The sequence below is a fragment of the Rhipicephalus microplus genome, chromosome 1, assembly GCF_043290135.1.
Source record: "Rhipicephalus microplus isolate Deutch F79 chromosome 1, USDA_Rmic, whole genome shotgun sequence".
NCBI lineage: Eukaryota > Metazoa > Arthropoda > Arachnida > Ixodida > Ixodidae > Rhipicephalus > Rhipicephalus microplus.
Genome location: NC_134700.1, coordinates 137883650 through 137909124, shown reverse-complemented (window position 1 = coordinate 137909124; position 25475 = coordinate 137883650). Strand labels below are relative to the sequence as shown.

The window sequence follows — 25475 nt, the reverse complement described above, 5'->3', positions numbered from 1 at the left end:
TCAAAGGGAGGCCAGATTAACAAGATCAGCACGTTATAAGAGTGGCTTACCAGGCTCTAATTAGGCTACTGCAACCACCACCTGTGTGCATAGTCTGCAATAACAAGCGAAACATACCTTTTACTCACGATAACGAAGTTTAAGAAGATATACCTCAGCAATTTTTAAAGCAAATATATCATATCCGGGCTACAGGAGAGCCGCGACGCACGCGCAAATTTGAGCGCGCGGCGTGTCTTTCCAGAACACGGCGGTCACTTTTGGCCCATTTATTCTTCTTAGCGGCCAAAAAGGGAGCACGTGCTGTTAAACATTGCAGAGTGCTGACCATCATCATCATCATCATCGCAATTGTGTCGGTGCTGTCAAAGACGCCATTGGAACCATCAACAACACTGATCGTCGTCTTTCCATATCCACTCTAACTTCGTGTAACGCCTTTCTGGAGTCGCGGTCCGGGGGTAAGGATACCATGAGCGAGGCGAAGAAAGCCGGCACTTCTTCCGAAGAAGGCCTGGTGGATCCGCTGGAGACGCTGCGAGCAGAGTGCCGTGCCAAGGACAAATGCGTCGCCTTCGGCCACAAGCTCGACGAGTGCAACGAACGCGTCGGCAGTCGCTCCCAGACGCTCGAGACGTGCGTCGAAGAGCTGTTCGATTTCCTGCAATGCGTTGACCACTGCGCCTCGAAGAACGTTTTCAAACACCTCAAGTAGCTGGCAGCTGCCAACAGCTGCGTCTCAACCGCTGCGGGCAGGACTTCGAGAAGACGCCGAAGACACGGTATCAAAACCAGCTAGAAAAACTTTTAGAACTTTCGGGATCCGCACTCTGATACCACAATGTTAAAATCGCTGAGAATGGCGAGAGTAAAAAAGTGCGCAGTGTCTTATTTACTATTACTATGAGTGCCAATTCATTTGCCTAATATATATATACTGTTGTGTCCCGCACTTTTCCTAGATTTACCTTGTTTCTGCGTTGCTGTTGACTGCGATGTGCGCGAATACGTTGCCTGAGCGGAGATTGCATGAAATCTACAATGTGCAGACAATTTTCCCATCGGTTGATAGGAATAGTTCAGTTTTATCTTCTCGAAAGGTTCAGGCGAGCTAATGAAACCGTGCGTTGCATATTGCTGAGCCTGATTGCAACTAGGTACAGTCGTGGTGAACATCCACAGCATTTTTCAGGCCCCGACTGGTCCCACAGTCTCCCCTCCTCAACAGGCACCAGATGAAAAGTAGCTGGCAAAAATTGCACCCCTCCCCTCCTTTCAACCCGGCAAAATATGCGAGCCTTCTGGTCCCAGACGTCCGACAACTAGAACCAGAGGGTAGTCACGTGGTACTAACTGGAACCAGTTGGTTTAAGGTTGGTACCCATTAGTACCAGTTCAATACAAGTTATTGCTCTTACAAATGCCAGAGCCCATCAGAAGCAGGCTGTTCTAAAAAAAATGTGGTAATAAGCCCCTGGTTTCCGTCAAGATTCTAAAGCCACCACACGCCTTGCCTTACGAGCCATCCTGTTGCTCAACAGGGGGTTTTGACTGGTTGGAACAGCCCATGGCTAAAGAGGCAGAACTCGTGAAGCTTTGCAAGTGACAACAGTAACACACAGAGGCTTTGCAGCTAGGCCGATCTTGCGTGACCTCCAAGAAAACTTGCTCTATCAGTTTCTTTATGGCGACAGGCATGCCCATTCTTGTAGTTTGGGAGCGATTCATAAAAGCTTTGTGATAAGAGGTGTCAGTCCCCTCAATCGTGGCAGCACAGACGCCTACTAATTGCAAAAGTATGCACAGTTTATCACCGCATATATATATGCACACCACGAAATATATCCACGCGAGTCGTCTTTGACACCTTTTGTAAGGCTGGGGGCAGTAACAGGCACAATACTTTCCTGAAGCCCCGAGCTTTCTTCACCCAATAACTGAAGTAGAACACATGTGCAATACATTGCAATTGTCCCTCCTATTTGTGTTTTCCTTTAGTCTCACCAGCACAACTGCAGTTTCTGCTCTATAGCATTACATCCACCCAAACCACAAGATCACCCCACATACATTGGACTGAAGGGGCACGATCCATGGTCATCAGTGGGATTTTTTTCTTGGGGTGTGCAAACCAATGTTGCATTGCTTTTGGGGGGAGATGGAGAAGAGCACCGGTGTAGCTTGAATAAGGGGAACAAGTGCCCCTTTTTCACCACCCTGCAGGCGCCCATGGCACGATCAACGGCAATTTATTGAGAACAAAAATACTAAATGGCCGATCAACAAGGGTGTACCACCCGGTCTACGATGTCATTACATTTGCATTACACCTATCACAATGATACAAGATACTATGGTGCATTAGTGGCAGCAGGTAAATTTACTTGACCAATGTGCAAGACTCCTATTCTAATGTATCAGAGGTTCTGTTCTCCTGAGTGTACAGGTCTGCCAAAAAGATTTGCCAATTAAATCGAACATTGTTTATAAGTTCCAGCATCTAGAAAAATCTTATCTAGGCTAAAAATTTCCAACAAGATGGCATGTGTTTCAAAGTTAAAAGATATGAATTGTTTTAAAAGAGGTGTTTTCTCTTTCAACTATTTCTTCACAACAATTGGGATTTTACTGCATATAGCCCATATACTCGTCTTCGACATATATATGGGCTATTGCAGTGGCAACACTGTAATAGAGGGCAATGGCATCTTCTGCAAAAGTACCGAAACTAAAATACAATACACATTTGAGAAACGGAAATCTCGTAACTAAACAACTGGCTCTAACATGATTGCTTTCGTGTTTCAATTTTGTACCCACAGGATGCATTATACCGGTGACTTCAGGTTCCACTTGAAGAGTCTACTGTCCTATAAGCGTGCAATCTCATAGAAAAATATTGTCAGAGTTGGCCATGTCCTGGAAAAGTTGGTGGAGGCTGCAAAATATGTTGGCTACACACCAAATGTACACTGAACGGAATTCCATGACCAGACGTGCTCATGATGTCGGATGACACGTAAAGCGAGCTCTTCCGCACAACTCGGCTCAGCTATAAGCACGTTTGGCAAAACACAACTGCTCTTGTATCATCCAAAACTACTTGTGTAAAGTACATTCCTTCACAAATGTGCATCAGTATTGGACTAAGATCCAAGTGAGGTGAAAGTGCAACAGTCGTTTGCGCAAGTGGAAGTATACATGATAACAAGTGAGTTGCAATACATGGAACCTCTGATCAGTTGTTTGTAGAATATTATGGCATAAGCTCATTATTATGTACTAGCCGCATTTTAGTAACATGCAGTTTGCCAGCCACAAGACACCCCGTCAAAGCAAAACACTTAAGAGACCAAATGAGCAACATAATAAATTTAATACACACCTTTTTAGTAGCTCTTCTTGCACAGCGTATTTGGTGTTTTCCCAAGCATGCTACAGCTAAGCCCACAAAGACAGAGAAAAAAAAACTGGGCTGCTTCACACACCACCTAAAGATAGAATTACTTGGCTATGATCAAAAGGTAACATAACCACAGTAGCATGTAAATGTAAAAAAAAAAAGAATCCTGCACTTCCAACAGATCTAATTTAGAAAACTGAGCCTGGGAGCTATAGCGCTTCAGGCAAACACTGTCTTGATCACAGCACTGCACAAGATCCAACTAACAGGTTTGCATTTCCGTGGGCAAAACAAACACTACGAATTATATGCAGGCTGATGCAAGAATATTTCACAACTCTGAAGTACTGCAGTGACTAACAACCAGGTGAAATTTTGAGAGCTCCTTCTTTTGTACTACTCAAAAATGAAGATTTCAATTGGATTTCGTGAAGGCAATGAAATTCAACAGCAACATGTCATGTGGACATCCTAGGCAGAGAGCCATGCCAATGATGTGACCAGCTCACGATGCTGGTGAAGACGCAGCATGCCACCGTGACATTGCAGCGAAACACTGCCAGAATATTTTTATCTTTATCAAAAAAAGTGCTCGTGAAATAGGGCTAGGTTTTAACACGCCTCAAACCAGTGGATGTGCTAACAACAACCCCTAGAAGCGAAAAGAAAAAAAATACACGAAAAACAGAACCATCACACTTTATCACAAACATTACAGGGAACGCAACTGTACACTACAGGGCTACACTATCTACCATATGGTACATTACAAACAAGCCGTGTAGCGCACAATAATGAAAAAAAAAAAAAAAGCTGTGTGTCAACCGATATGGGTCAACGCAGGGTACTGGGCCCTGCAAGGAATATATCGTGAAAAAAAATCCTCATAATTTATAACTTTGGTGCACCGGACTACCAGAGAAAAACAGAGAATCCTCCTATTTTCACCGCCGTGTACAACTCGATTGCCTACTTGCAAATCTTTCAGACACCACTAACACATGCATAAGAAAACATGCTCACTCTTAAAAAAAAATTGACAGTGGCACTAGCACCATTGCGTATCTTTACTATTTCCCCATTTTTCTTTGCAGTGTCATGGCTTGGGCATTGCATTTAGGACAGCTAACGTGAATTTAAAAGTGTGGATCAGAGCAGAGGTGCTAGCCCAGTCCTAATCAAACAACCGTGCGAGTAAACCAGTTACAACATCACGACAAGAAGTATCAAAATTTCTTCATAATTGTGCAAAAGCTTTTATAAGGTGCCAATTCAAAACAGTCAGCATCCTAAACCCGATGCTATCAGTGCAGTTCATCATGCAGCAAAGTGCAAAAATAATAAGGCAGAACATACATTGCCGAACATACTGGTGGTTTGTCTACACTCTTTCTTCTTCTGCATTTAATAAGTTCTGGCTAAACTGCGCTGAAAGCAGCCATGGAATTACTTCTTGCCATAACCAAACTGTAATTGAGGCAAGAGCGCCCGCGCTGTGCACCGAGAAAATCTTATGTTCACGCACCAACCTGCAATCACACCACTCACACAAATAAACACACACAACTTCCTCGTGTTCCCACGGCATGATTAGCATAATATGAGCCAGAAGAAACGTGTGCAGACTAAGGTGCTACAGCAGCACAGGAAAATGTTCAGAAATAGGCCACTACCGACCAGCGAGTCTGACCAACAGCGTGGCTCAGTTTAGGCGACACCAGTATTGTTTTCTTTAGCTCCATAGCCTGGGTAACCAAAATGCTACTCAGAACTACAACCGGGATACAACGAAACATATCTTCAAGACAACAATGTTTAAAGAGGTATAAGCAAAGGCAGGCAGGCGGGGCATTGCATGCTATGAGAAACAAAACACTGTAAAAAAAACACCTCTCGGTACTACTGCAAAGCAACAAGAACGGACAAAGGTGAAGAATGCCAGGCCCGCACACGTGCGACAGTGGCTTTGTGGGGGGCCAGCCATGGTATCTCCTTTCGGCGGTTCATTCCTAGGGCACGACACCTGCCAAGTCAAGGTGCAGTGTGACAAGCAGGGCGAGACAGTTTTCGCCACTGCCACACCAGAGGCGACTCCCACACGGGTTGCCGTCCGTGCCGTCCGTCCTCCCGAGACAAGATGGACAGACGTACTGCAGCAAGCTGCTGCCACAAACTAAAAGTCTCTCTCTCTCTCTAGATTTTTTTTTTCTCATAGTGCATCCCACGCAAGAGCACTTGGCCAGACACAACAACCATTCGGGCACTGACGACGAGCGAAGGACGTGCCCGTCCACAGCTGCTCAGTCGACCTTGACGACACTGTAGATCTTGCGCACAAACCAGAAGCAGGAGAAGAAACCCACAGTGCCTGCAACGAGGGCAGAACCGTAGCTGAGGTCAACATCCTTGCACTTACACGCAGCAGCCACAGCTAGTACGACTCCGAGAAAGTAAGTAAGTTAAAATTATGTTCTCGTCAAATCGGCAGCATGACCACGAGGTACACAGTGGTGCATAAGTTTCCATCAATTTTGACTTACTGGTTTTCTTTCGAAGCTACATCGAAGTGGCCACTGTTGCTGAAAGCGCTCTCGCACCATCAACACTCATGCTGATCAGAACCCGTTATCACTACCAACGAAAAATGCAATGCGAGTAAATAAGTAGGACTTGCTCGCGCGTATTCGTTGTCCCCACGGAGCGCAGCATTTTAAAGTAAACAATGCAAGTTATGAGATAGGGACTAAAGAAACTGAAAAGGACCACAATCACTGGTCTTCATAGCTTTCTCTTTCTTTCTTCTTCTTCTTCTTTTTTTTTTGTTTGTCGTCTGAGCTCATACTGTTTACTTGCAATTATTCAGAGCGAACCCAGCCCAAGCTCTGACTGAAATCACTAAGGTGCAGCAGTTTGGGGGTGCAGAAGAGCCAGCTGCCATTTCCTTTTCTCGGCTAACCCCAGTTCGTTTCGGTACAGTGTTCTAGAAGGGGGTAGTGGGATCAGCAGCTGGAGCGCCCAATGAATTGAAGTGAGGCGGTGATTGCGGACGAGACCCGGATGCTGGTGGCGGCGCTGTAGTCGTGTGGGCTGGCTGGCGTGGCTGCCGCTGGTGCTTCGCGCGCTTGTTGTGACGGCCGCACGCACGGACGAATGAACGCACGCAGCAATCAACCTAAACCCACGCAGTTCCTAAGTGTCATTAATTGCACGTAATTTTATAACCTTGGTAACACTGTACGCAAGGGGGAAAGTTGATCTTAACGGAGCTAGTGCAACAATAGTTCTTTCCCGAGTGCGCAAGATCCTACTGCTCAGGAAGCCAGGGTTCCTGCAGCGGACCATCTGATTGAAAAAGGGATCCTAGTATCAGCTGAACGCACGTTTCGGAGTATTCCTGCAGAGCACAAAGAGTTGGTAGAGCAGAAGAGCGATGACCGTCTAATACATTATATGGTAGGTTATGTTGCTCGAAATTCAGTTTCTGAAGCGTTATGATTGCATGCCCTGCAAGACCCTTCTTTACGAAGCTCCTCATACGGAAAGCAGAAACACTGAATTCACTGTGACATGTCACAAGGGAGGCTTGTTGTATCCTTCAGAGGAGCTTTTTAGGGCAGCTAAGAAATCTTCACTGTGTGTTCCAGCCAAGAGAAACTCGGCAAAACAGCACAGTAGATGTGATGTTGCTGGTGAATGAGAACTTTTGTAATGCCCTGATTGCAGCCAGCATCCAGATGCGCTCACGACAGAGGTGACCAAGTTCTATGAGCTGATCATGCTGCATTTTTATGTAAAAGGGGTCAACAAATAGCGACATGAACGGCGTAAAAAGAAATTGCATGCAAAGATAAGCTGTTGCTCTTAATGCCTCTTTCGTTGCAGTCATGTACTTTGAGAGCACTGTGGTGTTTTGGGCCAATAAAGTTTTTTTGTTGCTAGTCTTGTTTTATTTTTTACTACATCATAAAGGTTCTCTATCTTGGGTCACTACTACAGCCGCACCATAGCGGCATCGTCTTGGGAATAATTAAATCCCAAGCTCTCAGTGGATATATACAAACGTAAACGAAACCGCTCGTAATGATATTGATATAGGGCATATGTTCCGAATGTGTTAGTACATGCGGCACCGCAGTTGCCTGGCTTAATCGTACTTGTGAATGCAATTGAGACCTAACGTGTGACAATTGTCAGTGTAAATAATATGGACAATTTAACCATTCAAATTTTTACCTCTACAATGTTCGCAAGCCTTTAGTTTACCACTCGGCCGCATCAACCTGCGCCCATTTTCTGCACCTGTTGGGTCAGCTTTATTTTCACGCTAGCTTAAAACGTCCGCCTGTCAAGGTTTCTCTGTGCTTGTCTTAACTTAGAGGGAATTTTCAGAAACATGCTGAATAACTCCGTGCTCCTTTTTTCGGTGAAACACGAAGCGCACACGGCTTTTTCCGCATTGCTGAGGCTCTGCATTTCCCGTTCCGAACAGCCCATGCGCTGATTGCGCCATCTCGCGGCGTCTACGTCAGATGTCACAACCGCGCGCTCTGCCTGATCCCACTACCCCCTTCTAGAACACTGTAGTTTCGGCAGTGCCTCGAATAATGCTAGAAAAATAAGGCAGACATCTGCTATTGCAGTGCTCGAGAGCAACACTTGGCCAGCCCGGACTCACCGGTGAGCAGGAAGAAGAGGAAGACGATGATGAGGGTGTATCCGAAGTAGAGGAAGGTTGAGGCCACGCCCGTGATGCTGAGGCGCGTGAAGTAGTGGATGCAGTAGACAAACAGGTAGAATGCCGTGCAGCCACTGGTGAGGAAGGACCGCCACCACCAGTGGTAGTCCTGCGTACACACAATCATTGCACCACGCGAAAACATTAACAAGTTGCGTACGTCAAATGGGAAAAAGACGAGGCTGCTCATTTCAGGAAAGTGCCGACCAAGGCCAACTCCGGCGATTCTTTGACCACGTCAGGATAATGGTGCTTTTATGTTTCTCAGACATTCTTCTCACACACCCGATAACTGAAATGCTAGAAAAAACTCGAAAATAATTTTTAATTACCCAAAAACCCCAATACCGAAACCGAAACCCAACGGAGTGCACTTCTACGTGTGACGTAAAGATTTGCCTGAGGCAGCCAGAACCTGCCTGATTGCAAATAATGCCTGCCAGATGGCATTACATGCCCAGGCCATCCGTGGCGGTCGGCTAAAACGTTTACCGTAATTACTCGAATCTAACGCGCACCTTTTTTCCGGTTGAGCGAGTTCATAAATAGCATGCGCGTTAGAATCGAGTACGGAAAAAAAAAATGAATACGGTCATTCTATTGCCATCGGCAATTCCAAAATGGCCGCCCCCTATGTGCGTCGGCACGGCGCGTTGGCCATTTCTGCTTATGTGTTTCACATGTGCGGCACTTCGTACGTGTGCTGAGGAGTTCGTCATCTGGTAATGCATTAGCATCGATGACATGAAAGGTCCGACTCCAAAAATTTGATGAATGCACCACGATGCCGCATCGCGGTCGTTCGGATTTCCAGAAACGTGCGTGCAGGACTGGCGGAAACAAAAGCAGAAGATTGTCAACAGCAAAGCTTTACGCAAAGGCTTCAGTGGACCACACCAGGGTCGGTTTCCGCAAATTGCAGAGCTGCTCGGTGAGTATGTGCTTGAGCAGCGAGCGGCACAGTGGCCCGTAACGACAGAACTGCTCCAAGTGCGGGCTATGGAGTTAGCCATAAAAAAAGGGCTAATGCGGAGCCAGTTTAAAACGAGCAGGTGCTGGCTAACTAACTTTATGAAGAGGAAAGGCTTTTCCCTCTGAAGGCGAACGGGCATATGCGAAAAGTTTCCGGAGGAGTACGATGAAAAGCTTCATAGTTTTCAGAGGTTCGTCCTTAACTTGCAGCACAACAACGGCTACCTGCTTGGGCAAATCAGGAATGCCGATCAGACGCCTCTTTACTTCGACATGCCTGGCACCACAACCGTCGAGAAGAAGGGGACGAAGCAAGTTCGCGTGCTGTCATCAGGCCACAGTAAAACTAAAGTGACGGCAATGCTCCGTTGCACGTCAGATGGGCACAAGCTTCCCCCGTACCTCATATTTAAATGAAAGACGCTTCCGAAAGGAGTCGTTTTCCCGAGTAGTGTGATCGTGCGGGCCAACGAGAAAAGTGGGTGCGCGTTGCAATCGATGTCTTACTTTTTTTTTTCCGTCGTGGAAACCGCGTGCGCGTTACAATCGAGGGTGCGGTAGAATCGAGTAAATACGGTACGCTGTTATAGTGAATACAGTTAAACCCCTTTATAAAAGGCATGCACTTGGCAGCAAGTCTTGTCTCTTATATGAGATGGCTCTTATAAGCAGGGCACCACGTAGGCATTTCCTTATCAACCCATATCTCACTGTAGGCACATTGGTGTCTCTTATACCCATTTGTCTCTTATATCAGCGTCTCTTATAAAGGGGTTCGGCTGCATATGGCAAATCGTGTGTGGCTCACAAAGCAACACCACTTGGCACCTAACGCACGCCCACCAACACAGAAAAGGAAATCGCATGCTCAACTAAGGAAGCACCGGCCAAACCCACACAATCCATAGCAGACAAGCAGACGCTGCAGTGGCACATCAATTCATCACTTCCGCCACGCAAAGCTCAACCTCGCATACACAATGTTGCCATTTATTCTGGCAAGCGATGTGAGCGTTTTGAGGCAAACTATAAGATTATTTCAAAAGAATCTGCGAAACTCTCAAGCCCGCAATTTGGCATGAATGGCGCAAACATGCAAATGAACGTACCCGGTGAATTTCACTGAGATCCATTGACATCGAAAAATCGCCGGAGTTGGCAATTAAAGGTGTGATGCCATATAATTTCGAGGCCAAAACAAGCCTCTTGTGGGTTTCCTCTGTATGCAAGGACACTCCACACGAATGGTCAGACACAGCGAACGTTCAGAATATACTTTAATTTGCCTCTAAAATGTACCTAAATGCTCATTCTCCCAACCAAAGCCCATCGCAAGCGCATCGAGAACTGTCGTAGCTTTGTAGGAAGGGCAACGAAAGTTGTGGTGACGTCACACCAGACCTGTAGTGAGTGTTGGCGCACGCAGGTTGGCCCTTCAGGGGGGCAAGGGTTTCTCGCAGTACACCCTCTCCCTATTACGTCAATGTAGGGCTTTGCATCCCCTCCCCCTTACAGTTTCCCTCCCTATTAGGCCAATGTATGGGGCTGTGCACACCCCCCTCGTAGGCGACTATGGGAGGGACCAGCCCCTTACCCCCCTCCTGTGTGCACGCCTATTGTAGTGAGGTGAGTGGCCTCTGAAGACCTTTACCACATACGTACCAGCAAAGCATCGTGGCTTCCGCACGTTTGTTTTGCAGGTGCTTGTGTGACATGTGTGTGCAAGAGCAAATGGTAATCACAATGACGTGCATCACATCCTTGTGTGGTCATGGGACCAAGCCACTTACAGTGCTATGTGACAGCCCGATTCGGTTCTTAGAAACCGAAAACTGTCCACACAAGAAAGGCAATATTAATTTATTTAGCGAGAATAAATGAATCTTGGCGTGTGTATCAAGCTTCCTGAAGCTATAAGAAACGCTTGCAGCAAAGAATGCATAAACGATAAATTTGGTGGAATCACCCCTTTAAGTAAGTGTTACGCAAGCGATAAGTGATGGCACGGGAAAAAGTATCCCAGCATTTCGAATATTTGAAGATGTATTACAGTATTCTAATTCACTTAGCATCTCGTATCTCGCCAAGCAGATATCTGGCGAAGCAGACTGGGAAAGCCAATCCCTTCAGCACAGATGAGTTGACCAATGTTGCCTCTATGTTTCAACAGCCCTAAAGCGCTTATAGCCCTTGACAACAACCAGCATAGCAAGTACAACATGGTTTTTTTTTTAGAGCTTCAGTGAGGACGAAAAAATGCCTCGCATGCTAAGCCAGTCTCTTGAACTGCAAGGTACGACTGAGTAAGTTATTCACAAATTATAAACTGTCGCATTTTTTTTTTAATTTTGTTTTGCTCTTTTTCTCGCTTATTTTGGAACACTCAGTCGGTACCACTTACTGTAGATCAATGGTTCTGAAATTGTGTTCTGAAGAACCCAGGACTCCTGTGAAAAATACTATAGCTCTCATAAAAGTGGAATAAATGTGAACAAATCCCATTTTACCTCTCTTTTAAGGGGAGATGCGAGTCGAAAAATCGCGTTTTTAGCGAACTTTCTCGTATTTCTGATTTTTATTGCATTGTAATTTTCAAACCTCCTTCTTTCATCTGTGAAAATTTCAAAACTAAATTCGAACCCCAAAATGCAAAAAAATGTGTATGAAGGCATCGGGGTGGCTCAAAATTTCGTGAATTTGCGCCGATATTGGCCATCTTTGACTGCACGCTGCTCCCCGTCGCAGTGCCGCCCGCCATCGTGATCGGTTGGGAAAGTTGCGTCCGGCCTTCTTCTTACAGCTCCGACGACCGCCAGTTTCGTACGTGGGCAAAAAAAATAAAAAACGAGGCCTTTTTATCACGTGGTTTGAGCAGTTTGAAATGCGCGGCACCCTAAGCCGCATCGCCATTGGCTACCGAGTCGTTGCCAGCTGTGTTGGTGGCGGCCATCGGCATTTGGTCTGTCTGCTTTTCTGCGCGTCTACGCATATTTCCGCGATGACAAGCCCGAAAAAGTGCAACGTGAGACCGCAGAAGTTTCGAACGAAGCACAAGTTCAAGGGAAGGCGGCATAAAGTGCCCCGAACGACGGCGATGAACGAGAACACGCCTACGTGTGCTAGGCCTGACGGCGGCATCGACGAGTGCGCGAACGACAGTGGCTGCAATGAAGGGATTGACGCTGCGCTTTCTTTCTTCAGTGCTTCGGAAAAGAAGCTCGACTTCTTCGAAAAAGACGAAAGACAGCGCGATGAGGTTTGTGCAACGACAGTTTTGTGCGACACCCTCTTGCTGACGGCACTTGTGGCAGGTGCGGCATGCCCTGCTTGCGGTATTCAAAAACTTGCCGTTCGGGAGCCGGCAGAAAAGCGCAAGGGACTTTCGTCGCTCCTCGAACTTCATTGCGAAAACAGCGAATGCTCAGCGACTGTTCTTTCGTGCTCCTATACGTCACTGCGTGTTACAACGAACGGCAGCAGCCGAGTGAGCCAACGGTACGACAGTGGGAGCTCCCGAGATAGTTTCGCTGTAAATGTGAAGGCGGTGGTGGCTGCACGCGCTGTCGGCATTGGGCATGAGCAATTGTCGAGATTTTGCTCCATTATTGGACTCCCAAAGCCAATGCACCACCGAGGATTTTTTTTCGATAGCAAAGAAGGTGCACACCGCTGCCATGGCAGCTGTGAGTGAAAACTTGCGCCGATCCGGAGAGTTGACGAAAGAAGTAGCAGGCGAAACTGATGTGGCTGTTATGTTCGACGGCACTTGGCAGAAGAGGGGCCACAAAAGCCACAACGGGATTGGCGCAGTTATCTCCTTAGATACTGGCCTCTGCTTAGACTTCGAGGTCATATCAAATTACTGCCTGACATGCAGTAGGCACAAGAATATGGGCCCAGATGAGGAAGTGTGGCAGGCATTCCATGGCCCAGTCTGTGAAAAAAATGCAGACTGTTCCTCCCATGCCATGGAAACGGAGGCTGCAATGCGCATTTGGCAGAGAACATTGACTTATGACACCCCACTGCATTTCATGACATTCTTGAGTGACGGTGACAGCAAAGCATATAGTGCAGTTGCAGAGTCAAAAGTCTATGGTGCTGTCAATATAGAAAAAGAAGACTGCACAAATCATGTGGCCAAGAGACTTGGCACCGCGCTACGAAAGCTGCATGTGCCATTACCACGAGGGCAGAAAATGAAAGAGCCAGCCATTCAGAAGCTCCAAACATACTATCAGATTGCCATAACAAGCAACAGGGGGAGTGTACGGAATATGTGCACTGCAATATGAGCTTCGTACTTCGACTCATGCTCTACTGACAATGCTGGCAGCCACAAGTTTTGCCCTGCAGGAACAGAGTCGTGGTGCAAACATCAACGCGCTGAAGCACTTGGTGAACCTGCACCACGCCACACACCTCTCCTGACAAAAGCACAGGGATTGGCTGTTTTGCCCATTTATAAGCGGCTAACGGATGAGAAGCTCCTTGCTCGATGCATCAAAGGGAAAACCCAGAACGCATCGAAATCCCTGAACAGCAAAATTTGGCTACTTTGCCCCAAGACTAAGTTTGTCTCCCAAACGGTTGTCGAGACTGCCGCAGCTATGGCAATCCTGTGGTTCAACAAGGGTCATGCTACTTTTGAGCACATCCTGGAAGAGCTCAACATACTGCTATCTAGAGATCTAGTTACTTTCAGCGATTCCGGCGATGCCAGGCACATCAAGAGAATGTCCGAGCGTCTGACAGCTGAAGCAAGGGCCTACCGTCGTCGTGGAGTGAAAAGGGCACAGCTAGAAGAGAGTGCTCGCAAAGACCGTGAGGGCACAACCTATGCTGCAGGACAGTTCTAGTAACTTGCAGTGCTTTTCAAAGTTCTGTTGAGCATTATGGCCAAAGACTATGCATTTCTAACAACTCTGTGATAAAAAAAAAAGGTTTCAAACTTTCAAATGCGTTTTTCTCCTTTTGCAGTTTTGTGTGATCTGTGCTTCCTATACACGCTAGTTCTTATACTTAGAATTGTCATACCTCTATGAAATTTTGCACATAGCATGATGAAGGCCCATAGAGTGCAAGTATCTATTCAGATTGTCAGTGCTGCTTGATTATGTTTTTCAAAAATAACATAACATTGAAAGCCCTTGGCAACTAGAGCCATAGTAAATTTTTCTATTTTATTATTGTATTTCACCTTTTTACACACAAAATTTATATAGTTTTTTGCACTCTGCAGTTCCAAAGGATCATAGTCAGCTATATCTGCATGCTTTATCTCAAATATTTATAGGTCAGAATTGTTGCATAACAATGGCCATAATTTTGCAGTATCTGACCTGCAGAAAGAAAACCAAGCAATCTACATGAAGATAAATGACATATTTGAAAAGAGGAGAAAAAACTCTATTAGCATGACAATTTGTGTTAAATTCAGACTCTTATTAAAGAAAATCGTTTTTCGAGTAGCATCTCCCCTTAATACACTCTTTACTGATCTAGAGAAAGAAATCGGTATTGCATTCCCCTTTCCATACTCGATTATTTGTGTGCCTAAGGCTGAGAAGAGAGGAAAGGGCTCTATAGTGCTCTGGAAAAACTGATCACCATGGAGTTTTTATGGCGGTTAAATTGTAGAAATCCTGCTCCCAACACATTAGCAATTACCTATTTTAAGGAAGCCATACTTTCCTTGATACAGATATGGATTCACAATTCACTCAAATTTGTGTTTCACTGCTTTTGACAAGACTTCAATCCTAGTCTCCATCAATTACAAATTTAGGGGCAATCGGTGCAGTGCACAAGTCTCAGGCAAAGATGGACGGTACAAAAAAAAAAAATGATAATTCTTGCCTCTGAGCAGAGGTGGAAGTAGCAGAGCAGTATAGTGGTCTCGGAGCAGGTGATGATCAAAATGATGAACACCAGGAACAGGAATCCAAACATGTAGTACATCTGGCTAGACCTGAAACATACACACCACATGCAGACGCAAAACATCAGCACATGTAGTATTACATAGGTGTTACAGTAGCCTTATTAAAGACGAAATCCTAGAACAGCTCATCGGAAAGGTAGCCGGCCTGTGTTACAAGTAGTTGCTTGATAACCTACACACATACGTTACGTCAAACGTAGGCAAGAATATGATGAACAGCAAAAAGTGTGGCACCACTGGCACATGGCCAAGTGTGCAAAAATCACACAATGAGCTTTGAAAGTGGAATTTTTCAACTGCTGTGCTGTCATATACACTGGAAAGTGATCACACAGAGCACATGCATGGGGATGTTTTGGTTTAGCGAACAATTTCAGTTTATTACACCCACTGACAAGTCAATTCAACTTCATTGGAATGATATTTCGAATGTGTGAATCTCAACAGGGTTTTCAAGTAAAGTTTTGTTCAGTTCATTATATTCATTTTCTTTTTTTAACCGCCCGTATTGTTAGAATGATGTCTAGGTACCCTATTCTAACCCTCCAAACAATGTTTTCTGCATATGAAGAATCCGCACAGTTGTTCCCAATGCTGCATTTGTGCTTTTAACACGAGAAGTATGGTGCCATCATATCAACACCACTTTACATTAATTACAAATGACTGCTAAATATTGAAAAATTATTACTCAAAAAACACCTGGCATTATTCAATTCGGACTGTAAATATCAATACTGACGCATCCCTAGTTTTCGCAACAGTATGTTGGCTTGCTAGGTGTAGTCCGAAGTGTCGACAAGCATTGGCTTTGCCTTACCGACTAGTATTACAGAGTTGCACGTAAACAGATCACTCCCAAACTCCCTCACTCTCCTGTTCTTTATCACCAAGCAACACATACCGTAATCACCAGTCGGTGAGCCACTATAGTGTGCTGCATTCAGCAACTGGCACTGTACTGCCGAACCTTAACTCGCTCCTACAATTGCACCATCACCACCACGATACCCTCTCCAGAGCTTATTAAATGTATAAATGCTCCGCTCACTTGGGTGCCTCAAGGTTAGGCCTCAGTGACCTGCCATACAATATTTTTTAAAAAAAACTTGCACAACAGACTACTCACCAGATGGAGTTGAGGATGAAGAATAGCTGGATGAAGATGCACCCAAAGGGCAGGATACCACCCATGAAGATTGCCGGCACCACCTGGGTGTACAGGGACTGCTCGGGGATCTGTCGGGGAATCTGATTGGTCCGCACGGGGTTCTCCAGCACCTGTCATCCCGAGAAAGAAAACATGAAGCTGCGTACTATCGCCACACCACATCAGCTCAGCTATAGACACAATTAGTGATAAGAAAAGTTTGAAGCAGTGCCAAGACAAGAAAAATGTAGACAGGGAAGCAGAGAAGCTGAAAGAAGAAGCGCTGCGCTGAGTTTTTTCAACTTGTTGCCCCGAACTGTGCCTTGAGTAAAGTAGGACTATCAAGGATGGATAGTCAAAGAGACCCACTATCAACTCAAGTTCACATTCACAGCATGCAGCAAATGCAGAGCTTCACAATAACTTGTCAGAAATTTAACTGAATTACACGTGAGAATGGACACTTGTCTATTGTCACATGTAATTCAGTGATGTTGCTGACTAGTCAACTAATAGCTTTTCAACATCCACAGGAATGGAAGCAAACTTAAGTGTTTTGGAGCAGCTCAGAGAGCAAGAATAATGCTGGTTTGGAGCAGCTTTGACGCAGTAAAAAGGGGGTTTCTGAGCAGGTTCGAAGCACCAAAAAGTGTGCTTTGGGGCAACGTGAGTTAGTTTTAGGGCACCTTTGTTGAGTAAAACATCGTCGTCAATCAAAACTATTTCTGTCAAAAAAAATTCCAATGGTTTTCACTAAGCATTTGGTACCAATGAGATTAGCAGATTTGCCACTCGCAAATGTGTATGTGCGTGTTCCCCATCATTAAGCATCACAGCTGACAAAGAAGTAACTTGGAGAAAACAAGGGATAAGGGATAAACGGTACATTGGCAAAACAGGACAGATATTAATGTTACGTTAAACATTCACAGTGCAGACACAACAAAGAAAAGCAGTGGCACAGCATTTCAATGTAGTAGGACACAACTTCGGCGATCCCAAACTCTAGATGCTTCATTCGAACTTCCAGTCCGCAGGAGACAGAAAATATGGAGTCGTACCTTATTCACAAGTTCAACACACTCCAGCCAGTAGGTATAAATGTTTCTAAAGGGGCTCTTGAATCCGTTCGGTATGATACATAAACTAAGAAAACCACTGCGAGTCAAGCCCCTTCGTCTAGGAATTTCAAACCTACCAATGTTGACCTCTGCCAACCGTGATTCAGTGACACGTGTAGATCTCCACCTCCCCACTGCTTCCTCATTTTCTTTTTATTCACGGAAAACCTATTCACTCTTCACTCATACAATTTGTCACAATACCTCTACTCCCCTCCACTCTTTCACACCAGCATCGCCCCTCCCGATCTTTTGTTAGGATGGAAGAGAGGGTACAAAACGTAGACACGCTAGCGCAAAAGAAAACGGTTCTGTTCTAGCCTTAAGGAAGAGGAAAAGGTTCTGTTCTAGCCTTAAGGAAAAGGAAAAGGTTCTGTTCTAGCCTTAAGGAAGACAAGTCTGCTTGTCGAAACGGCGGCTTGACACAACCCCTGTTCACGGATTTTTTTCATCGCAAGCATCCATCTTTCCCATCCTGTCGTTTTTAGGATTACCAGATGTAGGTACGCCAATCTGAGAAACCTCTACACCAATAACCGTTTAGCCAATTGAGCAAGTTTTTGTGACCGACGTAAAAAGCAGTAATGATCCGCTTGCTAACAGCTAAATCAAAACAGCTACCACACAAAATCTGCGCTGCAGTGCCACTGCATGAGCTTTCACAACCAGAGCTCTAAAGGCTAGCTTTTGACAAAAAATTATAATAGAGTGTGATGTGTGAATCAGATATCTAGCTACCTTAAACTCCACAAAAAAGGTTGTTGACCGTATGGTGTGGAATATAGGTCGAGATTTTTTCCAACAAATGTCGCTAAAAAGTCACTCCTCGACCTATACACCGGCCTTTGGCATAAACCAAGTGATCGTCTGGCAACAGGGAATGTCGCATCGCATGTTTTTTGGGCATCAGCATCGACGTAGCCTCTTTGAGTCGTCGCGTTCTCTGCCGACGTCATTTTTCTTTTCTTGTTCATTCAGCGTTCGTAGCGAGTGGTAACCTTACTCTGTGACCAGCTATGAATAGCGGGACGCGCCACCAGTTCACTGCCGCGTTTAAAAGAAAAGTTATCTAATTTGTGGAAGCGCATGGCAACATGGCGGCACAGCGGCAGTTTGGAGTGTCCAAGAATAGCGTAAGGTACTGGCACAACCAAATATTCAAACTGTTAGTGTGTTGTTTCGGGGTCGCCGAGTTGTGCACCCGGAACTCGAGGACAAAGTGGCGGACTTTGCCCACAAGTACCGCACCAGATCCCTGCCAGTGAATGCGGAGCTCGTTCGCTCAAAAGCTGTCGAGCTCACCCGTGAAGCCGGTCTGTCGAAGAAAGACTTCAAGGGATTCATTTATTGGGTCCGTCGCTTCATGCAACGCAAGGGACTTGCCCTTCGACGGCGCACAATGATATGCCAGAAGCTGCCGGAGATGTACGAGGACAAATTGATAGAGTTTCAAATCTATGTGAACAGCCTCCGGCGGCAGCATGGCTACATATGCTAGGCCAGATCAGCAACGCCGACGAAACGCTGGTGTGCTTCGACATGCCGCCATCGACGACTGTTTGTGAACGCGGGGCAAAAGAGGTCATGCTTTTGTCGACCGGAAGCGAGCATTCGTGCTTCACCGTTATGATTTTCTGCACGACCGACGGCAGAAAGTTGCCCCCTTTATTATCTTCAAGTGGAAGACGATGCCGAAGGAGGCCTTCCTGCGGGATGTCGTCGTTCGCATCAACGAGAAGGGGTATATGGACGAGGCCCTAATGCGCAAGTGGATCCGCAAAGTGTGGATAGAACCGGTGGCTCGGAGCACTGCTGCAGCACCGGAAAATGCTCGTGTTGGATGCATTTCGCGGGCATTTGACAACATCAGTGAAGGCGAGCCTTCGCGACAGAAAGGCGGATCTTGTCGTCATTCCGGGAGCGATGACGTCAACACTGCAACTGCTGGACGTCGTCCTTGATAAACATTTCAAAGACCGTGTGCATGCATTGCACACCAAATGGATGGCTGGCGACAACCCGCGGACACCAACAGGCCGGCTGCGCAGGCCACCTCTCGCGACAGTTTCTGGTCGGGTCTCCGAGGCATGGAGGTCTCTGCCTGAAGAGATGGTGGTGCGCGCATTCAAGAAGTGCTGCATCAGCAACGCTCTCGATGGCACTGAGGACGACATGCTATGGGAGGCGGCTAGTGATAAGCAGTCGTCGTCGAAGGAGAGCTCCGACCGCTTGCCGCGTATTTCTTTTTTCTTTTTTTTTTGCGCTGATTCTTTTTTTTTTTGCGCTGGAGTCGACCAATATTCCGCCTCGACCTATATTCCGCATTATACAGTACTTATATGAGGCTTTTGCTATGTAGCTCAGCTTATAATCACTGTAAATATTCTTTAAAAAAAAACTAGAAAAGTCTCTGTAAACGATTTAACAATGAGCATACCATCACATCTCTGTCTTCACCGATACACAAAACAGGTCTCACAAACAATGTCAGAGTGATAGACTCCGGTTTGACATCTAGCAACCACCTGTCCTTAGTTTTTTAACTGCACGAAGAGGTCACTGTGCCATGTGCACTATCATTCTGAGACGAGGCAGTCACTGACACTCACCCTGCGCTTGAAGCCAAAGTAGGCGCCCACAAAGGTGAGCGGAAGCGAGATACCAAACCAGAGAGCCAGCAGCGCGAGCAGGGTGGTGAAGGGAACAGCAGCCGAGCTCTCCTTAGCCCACAGCAGCAGGTTCAGGACGAAAAACAGGCTGAACACAACGCCAGGGCACACCAGCGCCGTCAGCAGCACATTCAGCTTCCACTGCTCCCCGCCAAAGGCTGAAACAGGTAAAGGACACTCTGGGGTGACACTGGCATTACAACGACAATGAATTGAGGTCGCGGCAAATAAAATTGAGTGAATAAAGGAAGGGCATTATCTATGGAAGAACTTGATATTCCAAAAAACATGTCTACTACATTAAAAGCTCGTCAATAAAATGCATGGAATTAGAAAAATTGGCCAAAATAATGCGTAATTTTCAAAAGTATTAAAAAAACAATAGATAACAGTCTATCCCATCAATGCCTTTTTTTTTGGTGAATACATAAATCCAGTATTTGTATGAGAGCAGTTTTTTACTATGTGACCATGGCTCCAAACCCCCTTTGTCTCAATCCGAAACATGCTCTGAACTTATCTCTTCTAACATACCGTCATTACCAACACCACTATGCACACGAGACAATTTCTTCATCGCAGAAATGCCGCATTTACTCGCGTAATCCTCGCACATTTTTTGGTGGAAAACCGATGCAAAGTTGGCGCGTGGGAGAAATACGCGGGGAAAACTTTCCACGAAAACGTAGAGCGAAAAAGAAAACAAAGTGGCCGCAAATCAGGATTGTCACACTAGCAACTAACAGCAAGCTTTCAGAAGTACTAATTAAAACTTACCTCAACATTAAAAGCCCAGGTTCAACACAAGGCAATATTTATTTGAGACACAAAAAGTGCAAGCAAATAGTTGAGAATTCGAATACCGTACACAAAGCTTGTGGGTCTTGCGGGCGTAGCGGTAGCGTTCGTCGCTCAACAGGAGCCCTCAAAAGACAAGCGTAGGACCTCAGTATTGGGCTGATGGCTATTTAACAGAATCGTCCGCAGTTTCCTTTTGAATAAATAAAGTTTACCATCAATCCCAGTCTTAGGCACACGGCAGGCCTTATGCGTCTTGGTGGCTTTCAGCTGCCTTCACCAGTAGCGAACACAAAACTTGCAGACTCCTAAGCGCCTACCGGCGGCCCTGCTGCCGTTGCTTAGTGCATGGTCTATCACTTTCAAATTGAAAGCAGCCGTGTAGCTCCAGTATCGCCCTATAACGTGACAAGATTACCGACACAACACACAAAACACGCCGCAACGCGCACTTGCCACTTTGGCTTGGCTTGGATTGGACTGAATTTCCGTGCAATAATAGTATGCTAGATGCTTAAGAGATAGCACCAAATGGCGCGCACTATCATCATCAGTGCCTGGAATGAGCAGAAAACATTATTGCGGCAGTTTTCGGGGGTGCGATAATTACTCGAGAAAAAAAAGAAATCGTATTTTTGATGGGCAATGTGAGGGATGCGAAAATTACGCGAGTAAATACGGTAGCCGGAAACAGATTGTTAATCGATTAAAATTGTTGCAAGCGAGTTTTTTGCCAGCATGCGGACCACAGCTGAAGCTCTTAATCTTCAACATTTTCCACCATGTTTAGCTCCGCCGTGGTGGTCTAGTGGCTAAGGTACACGGCTACTGACCCGCAGGTCGCGGGTTCGAATCCCGGCTGCGGCGGCTGCATTTCCGATGGAGGCGGAAATGGTGTAGGCCCGTGTGCTCAGATTTGGGTGCATGTTAAAGAACCCCAGGTGGTCGAAATTTCCGGAGCCCTCCACTACGGCGTCTTTCATAATCATATGGTGGTTTTGGGACGTTAAACCCCACATTATCAATCAATCATTTCCACCATGTTTAAGTTTGGTGACACTGCATTCACATTGCCCTCAGTCAAAAGGAGACTACTGAGGGATGCGTCCACCGCATACGAAGCTGTGATCACTAAAGACACGATCATAGCTTCCACGCAGTCCTGAAGAGATGTGCGCGGCCTATGCCAGGGATGAAATGAAACTGCTGAGCATCACATCTGCTGCTGAATAGACCTGGCTCACTAATGAACAATCATGAATGGTGACTACCCAGTTCTGAAGATGCGTGGCGAGAATGAACATAGTGCTTGTCGCTATCAACACAATCATTGATAGAGCCCACACTGTGTACGCTGAACCTGCTAGAAAATGTGGCGGCCTCATTTTCAGTGGAGGGAAAAATGATTGAGGCCTGCGTGCTTATATTTTTACGTGCACAATAAAGAGCCCCTGATGATAAAAATTTCCGAAACATTCCACTACGGCATATTTCATAATTGTATGGTGGCTTTAGGACCTTAAGCCCCAACAATTATTATTATATTATTGTGTGCACAGAGTAAAACTGAAAACTAAACAGGTTTACCACAGCCACTGAGAAGTCTTGGTCACCAACGTCATTATGCAAACATTGTAGAATGGCTGGAATGGCGACCATGCCTTTTTGAAGGCCTGCACCTGTTTAAGTTGTTCGTGAATGCCGTCTTATCTCCTTTGCATCACACATTTGCTGCTTTTCATGGTTGGCGTACTCCGAGAATCGTCCAAATTAAAATGTGGCCATATAGGACTGAATTCATAAGTTTGATATTAAGCAATATATATGTTTGCCGGGGCTAGAGAGCACACCCCAATTATCTTATTTTCTGAATTGATGGGGATCAAGTTAATGAGCTTTTACTTTTACTATACAGCCTACGTGCAAATTGGCTGCCTTTGCTGCCATTCATTATTTGGACTGAGTTACCAAGGTTTTGTCTTACAAGTACAGACACGAGCCCATGTGCCCAGAGCCATACGAGTACACTCACACTTGTAGATCCTAGCTGAGACATATCCAGCTGGTGTTCCAAGGCACACAAATAGGACCTGAGGAAGGAAAAGACAGTGGAGAAAGAGAAAAAAAAAAGCTTGCTGTATGTTGCCATGTGCTTGGGTCTGTGAAACAAAGCAAGCAATGTAACCACAGCTACTGCTTTGACAATGCGGGTACACAGGCAATGCTCCTTTTGCTCCGTTTTCATGCAATGGCATCTAGAAAACGTGCCCGACACCACACTGAAGCAAGTTATTATGTGATCTTTGCCCTGCTACACATCGATCACAAATCACATTCACACGCTCTGGTGCTCACTGCCACATAGTCCCTCCCACCACAGTGGGAAGCTGGGACTTGATTATTTGCTTCACCTCACCTACAAAACTGTCACTGATGCATCAATGTGCCTATAGCCCATTAATGCCTACCATCAGCTAGGTTATATGGTTCAAGAGAACCACTTCTCAGTCGAGTTTGTGCTTCTTAAATGGTGCATATTGCTGTACCTTAAAGAGTGAAAACAAAAAGGATGGATTTTGAAGACTTGTTTCTTTGTTTGACACAAGCTTAAGAAAAACCAGCAGATAATGAAGCCAAGGAATGCATATGGGACGTTAATTGTACCACGTTATTAAACGGACACTAAAGGCAAAGGACAATTTATGTCAGAGTGAAAGCTCAGTATATGACAACATCTAAAACGGCAATACTATCACAAGCAATGCCCTACTTACCGAGAAATTGAGCTAAATGTATCGCGCTACGTCGCCACGAGTGAGACATTTGCGAAATGATTCCGATGACGTTAAAGTGTCCACCTACACTTAAGCCTTAGTAATCAAACCAGCTGCAATAAAAAAACTTTCGGTGCATCAAGAGACGTAATAAAATACTGTGGGTCCATTTCTGTTCTATATTTGGAAAAAAGAACAACATGATTTTACTATGAAAAATGGCACGAGTGGTTCAAAAGTTTTGTCATTACCTAGTTAGGCTGGATAGGTTGCAGCGTCTAACAGAGCCCAGTTGAACCAAGCAAGCAGAATCATGGCTTCCGAGATTGCAGAAAAACGTTCACTGGCCGTTGTTGCTACTGTGACTGCGATTCTGAACTCACGAGAGTGCAAGTCGAGGGATTGTCATCGTGGGTGCGCCGATTTATGAAGCAGAAAGGTTTTGCGCTGAGGCGACATACCTTCGTCTTTCCGCAAATGCTGCATCAGTAATGCATCAGATGGAATGGAAGATGATGCACTCTGGGATGTTACTAGTGAAAAACAGACGTCGTTGGACTCAAGTTTGAACGAGTCTGAGAGATGACACTTTGTGGCCTTCCGGCATTTAGCTACATAAGTTTAGCGTTCAAATTACCGTATTTACACGCATAATCGGCACACTCGCAAAAACCCCTAGTTTGGTCGCGGAAAATTCGATTTTTTTTTAATTCCGCGCATAATAGGCGCACCCCGAACTTGGCCGTGATCAGAAACGATTCTACCCCCCAGCGGTACAGTTGGAACGCGGTCCCCGTACCCTGAAGAAAAAAAGAAGGCAAATCGACGAGCAAATAAAAAAAATTCTAAGTGCAACGACCTAACCAATGTGTTTGTCGAAATAAAACTTGAAAAAAAAAAAAGCGTCCATGAGCGAAAAAAAAATGGCTGTTCCATCAATTACTGATACCCCCCAAATCGCCGCGCTTTTTTGAGGTCACGTGTACAACGCCGGGGGCTCGATCGCCATCACCACCATCAGAGAAAAGGAAAGAAACGCCATTTTGCAAGCGGTGTGCGTATGTTGTGGTCGTGTATTGAACTTTGGTTCCACCATGGAAAAGTACGCGAGCTACACGGCTAGGTTTAAACTGAAGGCAGTGCAGTATGCGCTGGAGCACGGCAACCGGGCTGCAAGCAGGCATTTCGGCGTTGGAGAAACTAGTATTCGGTACTGGAGGGACCAAGAAGAAAAACTTAAGGCGACGAAAAAGACACGACGGGCTTTCCGCGGTGCCAAGACCGGCAGGTTTCCGAACGTCGAAGAGCAACTGGTCCGGCATATACGGGAGCTACGACAAGACGGCTGTGCTGTGTCGTTGGATATTGTGCAGACTGAGGCGCGCAGAATAGCCCGAGCGCAGAGCATCGAAGCAAAAGAGTTCAAAGCCAGCTCCGGACGGACAACTCGTTTCATGCGGTGCCATGGCCTCGCACTGCGAAGGCGGGCCACCTTGTGCCAGCGCTTGCGCAGCATATGAGGACAAAGTGGTGGACTTCCACAGTTTTGTTATAAGCAGAAAGACAGCAGAAAGACTTCATTTTGTCCCAGATCAGCAACACTGATCAGACCCCCCTTTGCTTTGATATGCCGTGGAACACGACAGTGGAGGAGAAAGGTGCACGGAGCGTCATCGTCAGAACGTCTGGCGCTGATAAACAACGATGCACCGTAATGCTGGCGGTGACAGCGGATGGGCGTAAGCTACTGCCTTACGTTATTTTTAAACGTAAGACGCTCCCAAAGGCAAAATTCCCTCAAGGCATCTACGTCAGAGTCCAGGAAAAAGGCTGGATGAGCGCGGAACTCATGGTGGATTGGGTGAAAACAGTCTGGGGTCGGCGGCCGGGTGGTCTGTTGTTGCCGTCC

The 25475-nt window shown here is 45.9% G+C and overlaps 1 protein-coding gene and 1 pseudogene across 1 annotated transcript in view; one reads left to right on the top strand and one right to left on the bottom strand.

The window, feature by feature from the left end:
* Positions 1-343: 343 nt before the first annotated feature.
* LOC142799216 (cytochrome b-c1 complex subunit 6, mitochondrial pseudogene) lies at positions 344-890 on the top strand (annotated as a pseudogene).
* Positions 891-5553: 4663 nt separating this feature from the next.
* Positions 5554-25475, bottom strand: part of TM9SF2 (transmembrane 9 superfamily protein member 2) — a 54164-nt gene continuing 34242 nt past the window's right edge. Inside the window, exons 11-16 of the mRNA XM_037429496.2 lie at positions 22825-22882; positions 19935-20152; positions 16184-16335; positions 14970-15081; positions 8079-8247; positions 5554-5771 (exon numbers count right to left, since the gene is read on the bottom strand). Of these exons, the coding sequence (XP_037285393.2) occupies positions 5704-5771; positions 8079-8247; positions 14970-15081; positions 16184-16335; positions 19935-20152; positions 22825-22882 (777 nt within the window). The 3' untranslated portion in view covers positions 5554-5703. The remainder of the gene's footprint in view (positions 5772-8078; positions 8248-14969; positions 15082-16183; positions 16336-19934; positions 20153-22824; positions 22883-25475) is intronic.